At 43.7% G+C, this 14,249-nt stretch overlaps 1 protein-coding gene across 1 annotated transcript in view; it reads right to left on the bottom strand.

Moving 5' to 3' along the window:
• Positions 1-13,128, bottom strand: part of LPCAT2 (lysophosphatidylcholine acyltransferase 2) — a 33,641-nt gene extending 20,513 nt beyond the window's left edge. The window contains 7 exon segments of the mRNA XM_075040274.1: positions 25-85; positions 3,176-3,288; positions 4,595-4,812; positions 5,884-6,023; positions 12,669-12,799; positions 12,802-12,879; positions 12,882-13,128. Of these exon segments, the coding sequence (XP_074896375.1) occupies positions 25-85; positions 3,176-3,288; positions 4,595-4,812; positions 5,884-6,023; positions 12,669-12,799; positions 12,802-12,879; positions 12,882-13,128 (988 nt within the window).
• Between the last annotated feature and the right edge of the window lie 1,121 nt (positions 13,129-14,249).

Raw genomic sequence — 14,249 nt, 5'->3', positions numbered from 1 at the left:
CAACGATGCGACAAAACCTCTCACCTTGTTTAAATGTGATCAGGCAAGATCGGTTTGTGCAGGTGCCTTCTGGGAAAATCAGTATCTTGGATTTAAAGAGAAAGAAATACATATATACACACATTTCATAAAAAGATTATACTTCAGCATCAGTTACATAAAGGCTGACTTTTTATGCAAGCTCTGTGACATATTACACTGCATCACAAGAATATCATTACTGTTTCAAAAGGAAATGAACAAATAAGTGAAGGATGCTCACAGTAGTATTAACCTGATCCATCTTGATTTGGAAACAAATGCTTTGTAAGAGAGAATTTCAGGGGAAAGGCCTTTATCAGTTCAGAAATACGGTACAAAAGGCTTTAAGTGTTTCACTTGAAATGTTTAGTGTTGGTAATGATAGGAGAATTGTTCCTCTGCCAGCAGCTCCTTATTGAACTGCTGGGTGTATAACCATCAAGAGTCTGGGCTGACATGAAGTGCATAAGGTTCTTGAGCGTTTACTGGCACAGGTGCTATCAACATGAGTGAGATGAGAAGATCACAGCTTGAGGGGTAGCAACAAAAGGCAGAGAGAGCATATGCATCTGTGATGCAGAGCTCTGAACGCATTACATATCACTACACAGCCTCTGAACCTGAATTACTCAGACACACCAAATACCCAGAAGGTTTCTGAATTAGTGTCTGAAAGATACTTCATTAGATGCGCAGTGAGCTGCAATGTGACACACTGAATCCAGCCCCCTATGGAATATAAGGAGGATCTGTGTTTCTCATATCACTATAGGATCATAAGAAGCATTCCAAAAAAACCTCAGTACAAGAACTGGTCTGGGTCAAAATAGTGTTCAAGGTGTGCTCCCACTTCAGTCCAAATGAACAGGTCAAGGCTAGATGAAAGAGGGCATCATTAGGTCACACCCAAGAGACACAGGCTGTACTAAGGTGTGATAGAGACAGCTGCACATACCGATTTACAGTCAGTCCTTCACTACGCATTCTATAATCAGAAATAGTTCACTGGTGCTATGGACACAAAAATGGATATGTTTCTGCTTACCGTATGTCATAAGCCACAGAAAACGTATTAGTGACTGACTGAAAAGTAAATAATCACTCCCTCCTTCCCCTTCGTTTTGATACAGGGTTGGGAGAAGCACTTATCAGAACCTCATGCTATTAATAAGCACAAGCATTGCCCTGCCTGTTGTGTTCTGGTTTTAGGAGGAAGGAACAGGGAATCCAGCTACTCTTTCTTTTCTGTTGTGCTAAGAGAATGCAGCCCATGCACTCTTAAGAGAATATGACAGACATCATCTTGTGGTCAAGTTTCGCAAAAAAAACAGAGCAGGAGGAAGGTGTGGCCAGGGCACAGGACTAGGAATCACCCAGTGTCACCCCCAGTTATGCTGCTGACTTAGTCTTGGAGATTCCCAGATTACCTGACTCATAGACTATTTATGCCATGATACATATCTAGTTTTTATCCCAAGTGCAGTATTGCTGTAGAGCCAATTCCCCTTTCCTCCCCATGCTATTTTCAGCAGAGGTTAGGTCTACCAGGGCTTTGCTGGAATCACTTCATCCATAACAGTTTAGCAAATTGCAAGCATCAGAGTAGTTTGTAAGCACAGTATTTAAAAAAAAAAAAAAAGCCTTCCTAGCTTTGCATATTTAAAATCCTCCATATAACTGACAAACTGAAAAAAATAATGAAGGTTTTAAAAGTATTTATGGCAGCTTAGAAAAATGCATTTATGACTCAAATTAAAGTAGCCTAAACATTAACTAAAAAGCTTTTTGTAAGGTGCTTGCTAAGTAAAAATGATGCATGAAGTGTCTAAATAATGCCATTTCAAAAAAAGTGGCAAGTGTTGGTCTTCCCTACGTGAATGTTCTCTCTTTCTAGAGACTATTCAGCAAGTAGAGCAGTGTATTCAGGTCTAGCTGTCATAGAGATACCTGCTACTGAAGTCTATTATCTTCACTTGCCTCTCTTAATTTTCCTCAAGAGCCATTCACTGGAACAAAAGTGAAGGAAAAGGTAACTTTTCTCAGTCATGTAGGGAGTATCCAACTCTGACTAAAGAGACCTTGTGACTTTAGCTACTGAACCAGTCACTTCTTTGAGTTTTTATTTTAAGTAAATTAACCCCTAAGAAACCAAGTCAAGAAATAATTCAAATCACAAAGCATGAGTTTATACACAAATCTGCACAGGGTATCTCTGGAGAAAGGTCTTCTATCACTGACTGTATTTGTCCAGCAGCATGGCAATGATACTGTATTCGTAGTATCTGAAGGCAGCATGAGACCAGAGTCAATGCAACAGAAGAAAGCAGAGAGGCACTGCCAAATGAGATGTCAGTAGGTTCACAACCACTCCAGGTCTTTCTGCTTGCAAAGGATGCGGATTTCCATCCCAGCCCTCTGCCTGTTGCAAAAGCAGCAGAGTTGCTGCCTCAACACTCTTCTTCCTCTTGAGCAAACCCTGCCCCATTAGCTCTTCAGGATGGAAAGCCATCCAAGGCCTAGAAGCGCAACAGTGACTTGCTGCTGAGGAATGACCATGGGAAAAACTGTGCAGAATCAGCTTCCATGTTAAAATCTTTCCACAATTTAGACTAATCTAAGTCTTGGGTTTAGTGCATTATTAACCTAAAGAGTGTACTGAGCTTCATCTCAGCTTTTCTCCACATGTGAAATCGATATTTTAAGCTTAAGTACTGTTCATGCTGGAGCTTGGACAGCCTGGGTTACCCATCTCATCAACTGCTCATCCCCTAACTGTTATGAGCACAGCTTTGCAACATAGCTTCTCATGCAAGAGCTAGCTTGAGAGTACTCATTCACATACACCAATGCAAGTCATCTGCTACACTGAAGACAGTATGTTAAGACTTGAATAGGGAAAAGAGAAAGTCAAGAGCATCTGCATTTGGAACAGCAGTTGTTACTGGATGGATTTTAACCGACCCATTTGTCACAAGAAAACTCTTTCTGGGAACCAGCCTCTCATCTTCCTTTCCTAAACCAGTTATATACCTGAGAGCTGACTTCAATTTTGTACATCAATAGAATCCTATTCAGCTGGGCACTCATGATATTATGATGCACAATGAATATGGAATATGAATACTTGACAGAAGACTAGTAGCATATTTATTACCTGTGGCCACTGGCCTCTTGATAATGCCCGCTTTGTTATCTCGATGACCGTATTCTTCCGTGAATCAGGGTCTTGACGAGAAACTGATACAGGCTGAAGGGAACTTAAAATGGCTGTGAAGGAGATAAACATTTTTATTTGTCTCATACTAGTGCTTAGAAAACACATGAGTTCAAGACTCTCTTGTAGCAAAAACTTGTTACGCTCATGCCTGGAGACAGACTCTGCACAAACAGCTTTCAGACTAAATAGATAAGAAGAGTGTTATTATTGCCTCATTCTGCAAAATGGGAAGTAAGACATAGAAGACATACCCTACACTGCCAGCTGAGGAGCTTTACAGTAGGTATAAACATATCAAATTCACCCAAACACATTCTACTAATATTGCTGTTATTTTTCACTGAGCATTTCCACACAATTCTAAGGAAAAGACCTGATCAGGTCTCTGCTCATGGGCCACACTCAGGCCTAACTCATACAGACTGCAACCAACAAGTAGTTTGAGCCTATGCTGAAGTAAGACGTCCCTTTTCACTGACAAAGCACACACAGCTGCTGTGTAAACTGCAGACACCCTACCCCCCCCACCCCCCCCATTTAATCAGGAGTCTAAATCAGAATGTGTGTACCTATTAAGATGTGATGAGAAACTTAGGGAAGAATTATCTTCTATGTCCCACTCCTGTGCTTTTAAGAGAAGATCAATGTATTATCAGTTAGTTTATTTCCTACAAAGACACTTTTCTATGTTGCCTACTGAGTTTAGTTTTGGGTTACTGTACAGCCAGCAGAAAGTCTACAGCTGATTCTAGTAATAATGCAAATGAGGATTCTTTCTGTGCCAAAAGGAGGAGGAAATAATAGAAGCATGAGTCATCTGATCTCTTCCATTCTTTGCATTTCCTTTTTGAGTAACTTCTCTTTTATTCTTTCCTGGTTTGACTCCCATTAAAAAAAAAAATCCACAATAGTGCCTGCAAGTTTAAACTTATAAATACGGTATTTTCCAGAATGCTGTGGTTTGGGTCTGTTTTGAAATAACCTTCACTAATCCATGTTGTACATTTGTGGGCCACACTGTTAAAAGACAGCAGTCGAACAGATTTCTCAAGCTATCTACTAGGAGAATTTTAAGAGAAAGCTTCTAGCCTGAGCAGTTAGAAGACATCCTTTCAGTATAAAGCAAATTTAAAGTGATATTATATTTCATATCTGAAAAGAAAGGGCATACTTTTAGACATTTTGACCAATTCAGAAAGATAACTTGTCACAGGGATTTCACTAGAAATAATCTGTCAGTATCTTTGAAACCTAAGGGTTTAAGACGTCTGCCCTTAAATCACTTTCAGAGATAAGACTTTTGGCCTAATGTCAAATTGCTGACTTCTAACATTTTATTTTTTCATAAATACTTACTGCCAAGTACCGGAGTTGACAGGTTCTCTGCTCTAGACACTATTGATGGCATTCCAGTTAGGGCAGAAATAATGGCATCAAAAAAACTTGAATGAGGAGCTGCAACAAAGATTGGGGCTTCCAGTAGACTTGCTATTTTCCCTTTTACTTTAACTTGGAAACCCATTACGAAGAACAGCATACGAGTTAGGCATGAGAGGGTTGTCTGGATCATCCTCCTTGTAAACAGAAACACAAAAATATCATCCATCTTACAGTTAGTATTTCTTTTGTACTTTAAAAGAAAAGCCCATAATAGGTTTCCTAGTTCTCAGCAGCACTGGGGCCAGGCACAAGGTAGCAATACTACTCACCGGGAGAGTGTAGGGCTAAAGGGGAAGGAGTAGAAGCAGGGAAGGGAACATCACCTTTTCATGTTGAAACCAGATTATAATTTTAAAGATAAGGCAAGGTACAGCACCTTGCTAAACCTTCTCCCAGGTACACTATTTCTCTTGCCATATTTTACAGCATTGTAGCACAACACTATTGCGAGGGGAGGGTGAGTAATTAGCAGATTCAGTGTCCTTTTTGTAAGAACTTGGGTAACTCTGATACAGTTCTTTTACTATCAGTTTTAAACAAGTAATATTAAATGACCCTGTTCCCTTACTGGGACATGTTCCCTTCACGGGACTCTTCGTAATCTCTCAGCCTTGTTAGAATTCACTTCCTGTGCCTCCTCCTCCTGTGTGCAGCTGCTGTGCATGGCAGCTAGAAGGGAACTTCATTACTCTGAGGTCAGAAACCTAGAGCAACTGAAACCCAGAACCCACAGAGGCAGCTGTACAATACTCCTTCAAGGGCAACATAGCTAAGAGAGGAGCTGTCAAAGCTAATTTTGTCATAAATTATAGCATAGCAGGAATGACAAGGGCTACAGAGAAACTCAGCCTATATAACATTACCAAATACTTTTCTTAATGAGTTTCTTTTCTCAAATATTCCTATCAGTATTATTACTAAAATAAGTCCTGGCTTACAAATAGTCCATAAAGATTTTTATACAGATTTGTTTTAGCCTCAAGACAATTGAAAATCTACCTATTTAAAAAGCTCCACTATTATTATAAAATACACTCATCAAAAAGTTGCTTCACCTAAATGGGTAAAACTAAGATTTGACTGAGTACTCCTCTTTAGTCAAAAGGAGAAAACAAGCGAGAGGAAAAAAAAATGCGTTAGACCCTGGCTTTGTGTTATTACGAAAAAAAAAAGCACAGAGTTTTCACAAATATTGGTCACTTTACCTTCTCCATCCTTTCAGCGGCACAGATCCTTTTCCAGGGTGACGGAAAGTTGCAATTGATGCAAACAGCCATGCTAGCAGTAAAATGAATGCAATGCATATGGCACGGAGGGGTAGCAAAATAATCCCCTGAAGAATAGTCTGGAAAAAAAGAGGGGAAAAATCTTAAGAAATGGTATCAACAGGAATGCCACTGATATCTGTGTAGTTACATTATATGGACTTTCAAATACTAACATTACTGCTATGTGATTTAGGCAGGAAAGCAGTAATGATTCCGGTGTTCATATGGGAAGTCAGTCATTCACAGGATTTCAGTTTCACTTTTGGGTTCCCATTTCAGGAAGAACTGGAACATCTGAGTATTCAGTTTTTAGGTTGGATGTTGTTAGACAGAGAGGGTAAACAGAGTTTGCTGGCTTTAGTTTATACTTAGACTTGGTCTGCAGCATACAACCAGCTCAGATGAGTCTGCCCAGCTGATATATATCTCTGCTACAGAGCCTTCTCTCACTAGCTGCCTGTCTAGAAGCCAAGTGGGATTGTTAAGATGACTAAAATGTACTCTTGCCCTTTCAAAATGACAGATCTTGTGTTGAGTCACATTATTGCTACAAGTGATCCTCACTACTACTGCCTGGAGTAGTGTACATGCAACACAACTTTATTTCCCCTAGTTGGAACTTAGGCGAAATGGAGTTTTCAGTAAAACTGTACCTGTGGTTTAAGGCAATGTTTCAGACTTTACAGTGCTGTTGAAGCTGCTGTAGCAGCTCTTGGCTCATCACCTTTGGAAGTGGTTTGCTCACCGCCCGCTGCAAACGTGCAGCAGAACCCTCCTGATTATGGAGATTAACTTGTTGCCTCCTGTTTGAAGCGTCTTAGATATTAACCTCTGTGCTAGGACACCCTTGAATTTTTCATAATAAATTGAGAAAGCTTAGCTCCCTTTCCTCCCCGCAATCAGGAAACTGTTATTAGCTTGCTTTAACTTGAAGCATAAGAAGCTGCTGAGAGAGTTCTGCTATGGTCATAGACAGCCAAGCTAGGTAGCAAAACCAGTATAAAACAGATCCAAGCCTGTTCACTGTTTCTTCAGTTCTTCATGTATGTTTGTAAGGGGAGTGGAGGGAAGGAGAAACACTAACATGCCCTGGTTGCAAATAATCCTCAAATATCATCCCCAGCCCTCCCTAAGGATTTTTTAGCTTGCATTTTTTCGTGCACAGCTCCAGGGAACAGGTGTATTGGCACAACCTTGTTAACAGGCAGCTGTGGTACAGGGCAAGACAGTAAGAAATTCTTAATTGTTCTACCCCAGTAAATTAGGTTAGAAACTATATCCTGAAGGTTGGCCTTTATGGCGCAACACAGCACTATGCAGATTGAGCAAGCACAGGTCTGGGAGGCAGGTGAGCTGTGTTGGCATGGGGAAGTCATAGCCTAGCATTCCTGGTAAGCTAGTAAACGGTTCAACTCCTTTTGGCAGCTAATCCAGCTCAGTTACCACTCACTGATGAGGATCAGCTCTGTGTGCATAGATATGCACAAAACAATACACACCCAAGCAGAATTGTAATAGTGATTTTTTTTATTTTATTTGGGCTATGTTTCTAAAAGTCCCTCAAAAATTTAATGAGAGTGCATCATTGGTCACAGACTGACAGCTCCACCAGTTCAGAAGTACAGTAGAAGCTATTGAAGGAGAGTTGTGCTAGTTGAACTTATGCTTGTGAGCTTACTAATTTTTATGCTTTACTATTTTTTAAGAAAATCTACAGCTGAACAACAGTGTTCCTCTCTCAAAAATCAGCCTTTCTAGTCAGCTCTTTAGCAATGGCTACTTATGTACAGGAAAAGCAAGGCTTTTAATAATAAGTAAGTTTTACAAAATAGTTTGTAACTTACATACTTGAGCTATGATTATTAAGCAACCCAGTGGATTTCAATTTACCTCTTTAAACAGAAAAAAGTGTTTGTAGTACATTTGGAATATAAGCATCTTTGAGCATTATTTATCCAATTCTTTGATATAGTAGGTTGGTTCTAATTTTCCTTTCATCAACACGGTCCTTTCCCTCCCCACCAAATCCCTTCCATCTTCACATAAACTCCTCTTACTGTCCTCTTGTCAATATTCAGGAGAGGCTCTGGCCTCTGGCTCTAAACCCTGTGATGCTGATGAGGATTAACAGGAATTTTGGGCCTTCAGGACTCAGTTCTGTGTTACAAAAGGCACAGTGACAACAGACCAAACTTGATAGTGGAGAGTGTAGATTATGATAAGCATGAGAAGCAGGTACACAGTGTTGATGCTTATGTTCTGTAAGCACTGCCATATAACATATTTCCAGGAGAGATCTGAACATTCAGGTGTGATTATTTCCTGCTTTTATGTAACAGTTGTATACAACTAGCTATGGAATTTTAACCATAACTTCATGGACAACAGGAAAAGGACTGCTCTAGATAACAGAAATGGTTCAGTAGCTGGGTATGAGGGATATGGCCCTGGAGATCTATTGCTTCCACTCTCTGGTGCCAGTCATGGCCAATCTGAAAAAGTCAGGTAGCAAGTTAAACCAACCGAGCCTCCTTGCTTGTCTCTCAAAATCAGATGTGTCTTTTTCTCCATATGCATCCCCTTGTACTATGATTTATAGTCCCAGTTCAACAGTTCAGCTGCATTCAGTTACCCAGAATGGGCAGCATAAGCATAAATCAGTGTGTTTTGACTTAAAATAACTTTTTGCTTTATGGAAAAAAAAAATACACTGACCTACAATGAAAAATAAAGAATGCAATAGCAAAAGCAAAACAATCCCTTCCTCAAAACTTTAATAAATTCATTAATCTATTTTAGGCAGATGCACAGGTGGTACTGATTTGCTGATGAAGGCTATTGGCTTTCTAGGTCACTGTGTAATGAGGCAGAGTTGATTTCTGCTCCATCAGCTGCAGAGTAGGGTAAGAAAAGGACAGAAAAGAGAAAGGTCAAGGTAGGCTAGAAAAGAAAAAAGTATAGAAGAAAAACATACAGAAGAAAATACAGGTTCAAAGTTTAGTAGCTAATAAGTAGGATCATAGAATCATAGAATTGTTTAGGTTGGAAAAGACCTTTAAGATCATCAAGTCCAACTGTCAACCCAACACCATTATGCCCACTAAACCATGTCCTGAAGTGTGTCGTCTATGTGTTTTTCGAATACCTCCAGGGATGATGACTCCACCACTTCTCTGGGCAGCCTATTCCAATGCCTGACAACACTTTCAATAAAGAAATTTTTCCTAATACCTGATCTAAACCTCCCCTGGTGCAACTTGAGACCATTTCCTCTTGTTCTAACGCTAGTTACTTGATAGAAGAGACCAGTACCCACTTCACTACAACCTCCTTTCAGGTAGTTGTAGAGAGTGATAAGGTCTTCCTTCAGCCTCCTTTGCTCAGAGCCACTCCAGCTTCTATATACAGTAAGCACGAAGATTATTCTGAGTCATCCAAAGAACCTTTTCCCACTTTTGAAATCACCTGTGTACTTTCTATTTAAGGTGCCTGCAACAACTGCATAGCCTGTCACTGCAGTCGTTGCAGACACCTGCAGTAGTCCTTGCAGTCCAGGTCACACTCCCACAGCTGACCAACTCTTGAGCAATACATGGGATTATACTGTCACTGATGTCAGGAACCAGGGAAGGGGAAAAGCAGGTCTATCAGAAAGCCACAGAATTCAGCCTGAAATTTTGTTCAACTTCAGCTGCTGACAAGTTATCTAGGAAGCAGCACAAGAGCAGGCTGGGGACCAGAATGAAGCCCAACTCCAGCTGAACTCCCCTGACATCTGAAACTGTGATCAGATGGACTGTCTCCCAAAGCAATACACACACAGCAAGACATGGTCGTCCATGAGTGTCCAGAGTATGTCACTGCTCTGCCAGGCAGTCTAGGCACTTGCTTCCAGGTACAGGGTTGAAAATAACACTTATAGCATGCTGGTTGTGCCATTACATAGTTCACCATTACATAAATCCACTGAGCATCTCTTCTGAATAAAGTGGAATCTAGTAATGACTTAACTAGTATTTGTGCATTGCAGTTGCAGTTCCGAAGTCAGGAAGGCAAGTGAGCAATCAGGATGAACAGAACTAAAACTAAAAAAAGAAAAATCCCACCACTGAATTGCAGCCAGCTTCAGTTAGAAGATGGAAACCAGAAGTATTTGAACAACTGTTTTAAAATCTTGTTTGGTACATGCAGATGTTTAGCACAGCACAACTGATCCTTGTTTTGCACATTGTAAAGACAGACAACAATCTCATTGGCTGGCAAACTACTAGCGGTACAAGGACTGGCAAAAAATTGTAGAATCTTCTTACTCCACTTTTCAGTCTGGCTACAGCCTATTTTTATCTTTGAAGATGACTGAAATGCAAACAGCTAGCCCGTCTCACTTTCAGGCTCCATTGATCAGGGGACAGGAGCCTTTACATTCAAGGAGTTTACCAACATATGAAAATCCAGCATTGGGCTCCCAGAGACAGTTTTAAAATTGTATCTGGTTTTATCAGTGTATGTTGAAGGAATAGTGTAGAATAGGGGGAATATAACAAAACAGTCCTTTAACGTGCAAGAATGGAGATACCCTCCATTTGATTTAAATGGAAAGAGAAGGGGCACTTCCCTTTTCTGAAGTTTACAATAACACTCTCTGGTAAGGCTTTGATTCCCAGCTGGTCCGATATGCAGTGCTGGGCAAGACAGGAGCAGGTGTTTACAGGATAAAGCAGACAGTAGGAAGTACCTAGTCTCTATGACTATAGGGGAAAGAGAACACAAGGGAGCAATACACAATACAAAAAGGTTGTCTCTCTTGTGTCTTTCTGCTTTAAAGTTCTGTGCCTCCTGCAATTTTGCTTCAAAGCTCACTAGCACTGGGCCCTGACCCAGCCAGGTGCTTTTCCTTCCAGGTGCATTGTGGAGTTACGTATGGAGTGTATCTTGCCTTAAGACACGCCATGTTTTTCATCCCTTCCTCCTGAAGGGAAAAAGTAGGATATATTTATGATTGCTAAAATGGTAATTGTAGCTTAAAATTGCAAGCTTTTGAAAGTAGTCTGTGCATCCTCTAGAAAGAACAGGCAGCACAGAAAGCTGTCCATTTCTGGAACCTCATTAAGAAACTATTTTCTTTACCTCGGGGTTCATGCCTACAGCTACTGATTCAGATGCATTTGAAATGTGTTTCAGGCTGCTAGTAAAACATTGGGATAAGAGGATTTGAAATTGTTTTCCAGGTTTCTCACATTTCCCCCACCCAGGTACCTTCAGGGCAAACATTGTTTATAACTTGAGGAAGAGCTATATGAAACATAAAATATTTAGTTGCACATCAGCCTCAGATATTTATAACAATCAACAGACAATGCTGTAAGTTCACCTACACACAGATGTCCTCATTGTCCTCACTGAGATGTTGGTTCATATTTGGTTTATCAGCTCAATTTTTTTAGAGAATGTTTCTAAAAATCAAAGCCCAGAAATACTGTTTGCTTTCTCAATTGTAAAAGTACCCTGTAAGTCTTGTGTACGCTTGTACACAACCTGTACTGGGACAGCATTCAGCTCAGAACCCTAATTCAGTTCACCTAGTGACACCAGTCAGTAACCCAGTGGAATTGAGGATACCTTTTTTGTTGTCCACACTGCAATACGGAAACAAGACATTAACATCCCTCCCCATAACCCAGGCTTAAAATCAGCCTAAAGTGAGTTAAGTGTCCGAAAGAGGATTCCTGTAAAAAGTTATTTTCTGTTTTAGCTTATCATACCAGAGAGAAATTATCATCTTCATTCTAGAGCTGAGGCATTTGACATGATGGCTAGATGGACAGTATTTCGTTCTTGTGATTCAAACGGGATGCAAACCAGAGTTAAACAGGACTCCTGTTTTCTCTAGGAGTCCTGTGTTACCTGTAATGATTGTGCAAATCTTCTCAAAAGCACGTTGCAAATCTTGTGTCAGAAGTTTAAGTCTGAAGTCGATAAGCCTGTGTGTGTGTGTTGAGCAAGCATGCAGTTTGTGAAATCTGAGGAGGGACAGCTTGAAGAACTTCTCTTCAAAAACCGGTGGCTTTTTAATGCCGAACACCTTTTGCATCTTTGCTTTGGCCGTTTACAGAACCTGCTCATTTTCTGCTATCGCCAGGCTAGATCAGGAAGCAAACTGTGCCGTACTTGGGAAGGATCTGTTCTTACTAGGTGCCGTTTCCTGGAAAGCACAGGAGCTGTGGATGTCGAGCGTCAGGTTTGCTACTCGCTGTCCCTTCACGGCTCGGCACCGGGGTGTAACCGCGGTGCTGCGGCGGGACCGGGCGGCAGGGTAGGTAGGCCCCAGCAGCGCCCCTGCTCCTGTCAGACAGGGCAGCGGTTTCGGCGGAGCAGGCGGCAGTTTCAAACAGTATTCCTTCGCACAGTGGCATTCTCCCATCGGAAGGAGGTCTCTTTAGAAGGACCACTGACCTTCACACCGCATCGGTGGCGACCCCTTGGTTCGGAGCGGCGACAGTCAGTCCGGTTCAGACCAGCCGGCAGGACACCGCGCCCAGCGCGGCGCGGCGCAGCACAGCACAGCCAGCGTCCGCTGGGGCTGACGGCCTCCCCCGCCGCTCTGCCGCCTGGCCTCCCCTCCGCACCCGGGCGCATCCCGACACCGGGCGGCCCCGGCCCCGGCCCCGGCCCCGGCCCCGGCGCGCCCCCGCGCCCTCTCACGCCCGCCCCGCCAGCCTTACCCGCAGCTTGTCCCTGGCGCTCAGGCGCCCCGGGTGGACGAAGGGGTTGGGGACGGTGGGCGGGCAGAAGGACTGCTGCCTGGGCAGCGGCAGCACCCGCTGCGCCATGCTCCCGCCGCTCCCGCCGCCACCCCGGGCGATTGCGCATGAGCCGCCGGCGGGGCCGCGGCACCCCGGCCCGGCGCGGCCCGCCTCGGCCCGGCCCTGCCCATCGCGGGGAGCCCCCCCTCGGGGCAGGTGAGGGCGGGCCAGCCTGCCCTCGGCCGCGCTGGGCTGCGGGCGGCGCCGCGCCGGCCCCGCCGCCCGTCTCCGGAGGAGACGGTGCCGAGGCGGGAGCTGCCAGGCGGAAACCCGAGGGAGGCGCTGGGGGTTCCTGCCCGCGGCGGAGCCCGGGCAGCCCGGGGCGCCCTGCCCGCCCTCCCCGCCCCCAGCGCGGCTGCCCCGCGCTGACCACAGCCATCTGCACCTCCCGTAAACCGGTCGCCGAGGCGACGTTTGCGGAGTGGTATGGCGGGTGCGTTGTTGATGAGCACTGGCAGTCCTCAGGTCAACGTGGTCTGTTATCTGAGAGAGAAGGGAGGCAAGGGTGGGCACAGCATGCAACTGAAGTTGTTTCCGGGGGCAGGATGCGTTTCCACCGCTGCAGAAAGCTGATACGGAGATTCTGGTCTTGAGTAGGTGAGGTCTAGAGATCCGCTGCAGCTTTTCCTTAGGCGGGATCTCTTCCCGCACGCCTGCCCTGTGGGGATGGGCCCCGGGCTGCCGCCCGAGGGTGGCCGGCCCCAGGCAGGGTGGCCGGCCCCAGGCAGGCCAGGCGTGGGGCGCAGCTCTGGCGGAGGAGTGCTCTAAAAGACTCCATTCCTCGCTGCCTTCTGCCCGTCGTGCGCCTTCAAATGCGATGCCGATGCTTCTGGTTTCAACCCCAAAGAAAGTTTCAGCCTGACCGTATTTAGGAAACATGCTTTTAGGTTCTTACGGTGATCCACTGCAACGGTGGGGGTGAGCCACCAGCCTCTGCACAGAGAGCGCTGGTCCGAGACCTCTGGCTCCTGGCCTCTTACATGACATTGGTTCAGATGCTTTGTTTTGTTACGGTGCTTTTCCCTTTCTCATATCCGTCCTTCACATGAAAATACTGGTACTTCCTAACACAACATTAGTCCATATGTTGCTGGACTGTTTGCGTTGCTGTAATAAAAATAATTATAAATGTCTCATAGTTCAGTTCCCAGTTTGACGTGAGTGCTTCCACAAAGATATCAGAATTAATAATACAATTATTATAAAATTATTATTTGTGTTTTGCAATTGCAGGTGCTTAAAGGAGTAATCATAATGATATATTTGGGCTAACTGAAGCCTGCCTATAATGGAAGCTTGATGAGTGTAGGATTTCCCTTGGCAGGTTTCCAGGGTCTCCCTGTGATTGCCAGTCCTTGCAATGAGCACTATGCTATGAAAAACCAGAGAGCTGTGTACGAACCTGATGAGCACAATTCTCAGAGAAAGTAAGGCTGGGGGGAACTCCAGAGGGGAAAGATCAATTCTACCTCCATCATTCTTGACAGATGATTGTACAAG

Source organism: Buteo buteo, chromosome 11 (genome assembly GCF_964188355.1).
Source record: "Buteo buteo chromosome 11, bButBut1.hap1.1, whole genome shotgun sequence".
NCBI classification, from domain to species: domain Eukaryota; kingdom Metazoa; phylum Chordata; class Aves; order Accipitriformes; family Accipitridae; genus Buteo; species Buteo buteo.
Note: the sequence above shows the minus strand (reverse complement) of the source record. Positions and strands in the feature narration are given on the sequence as shown.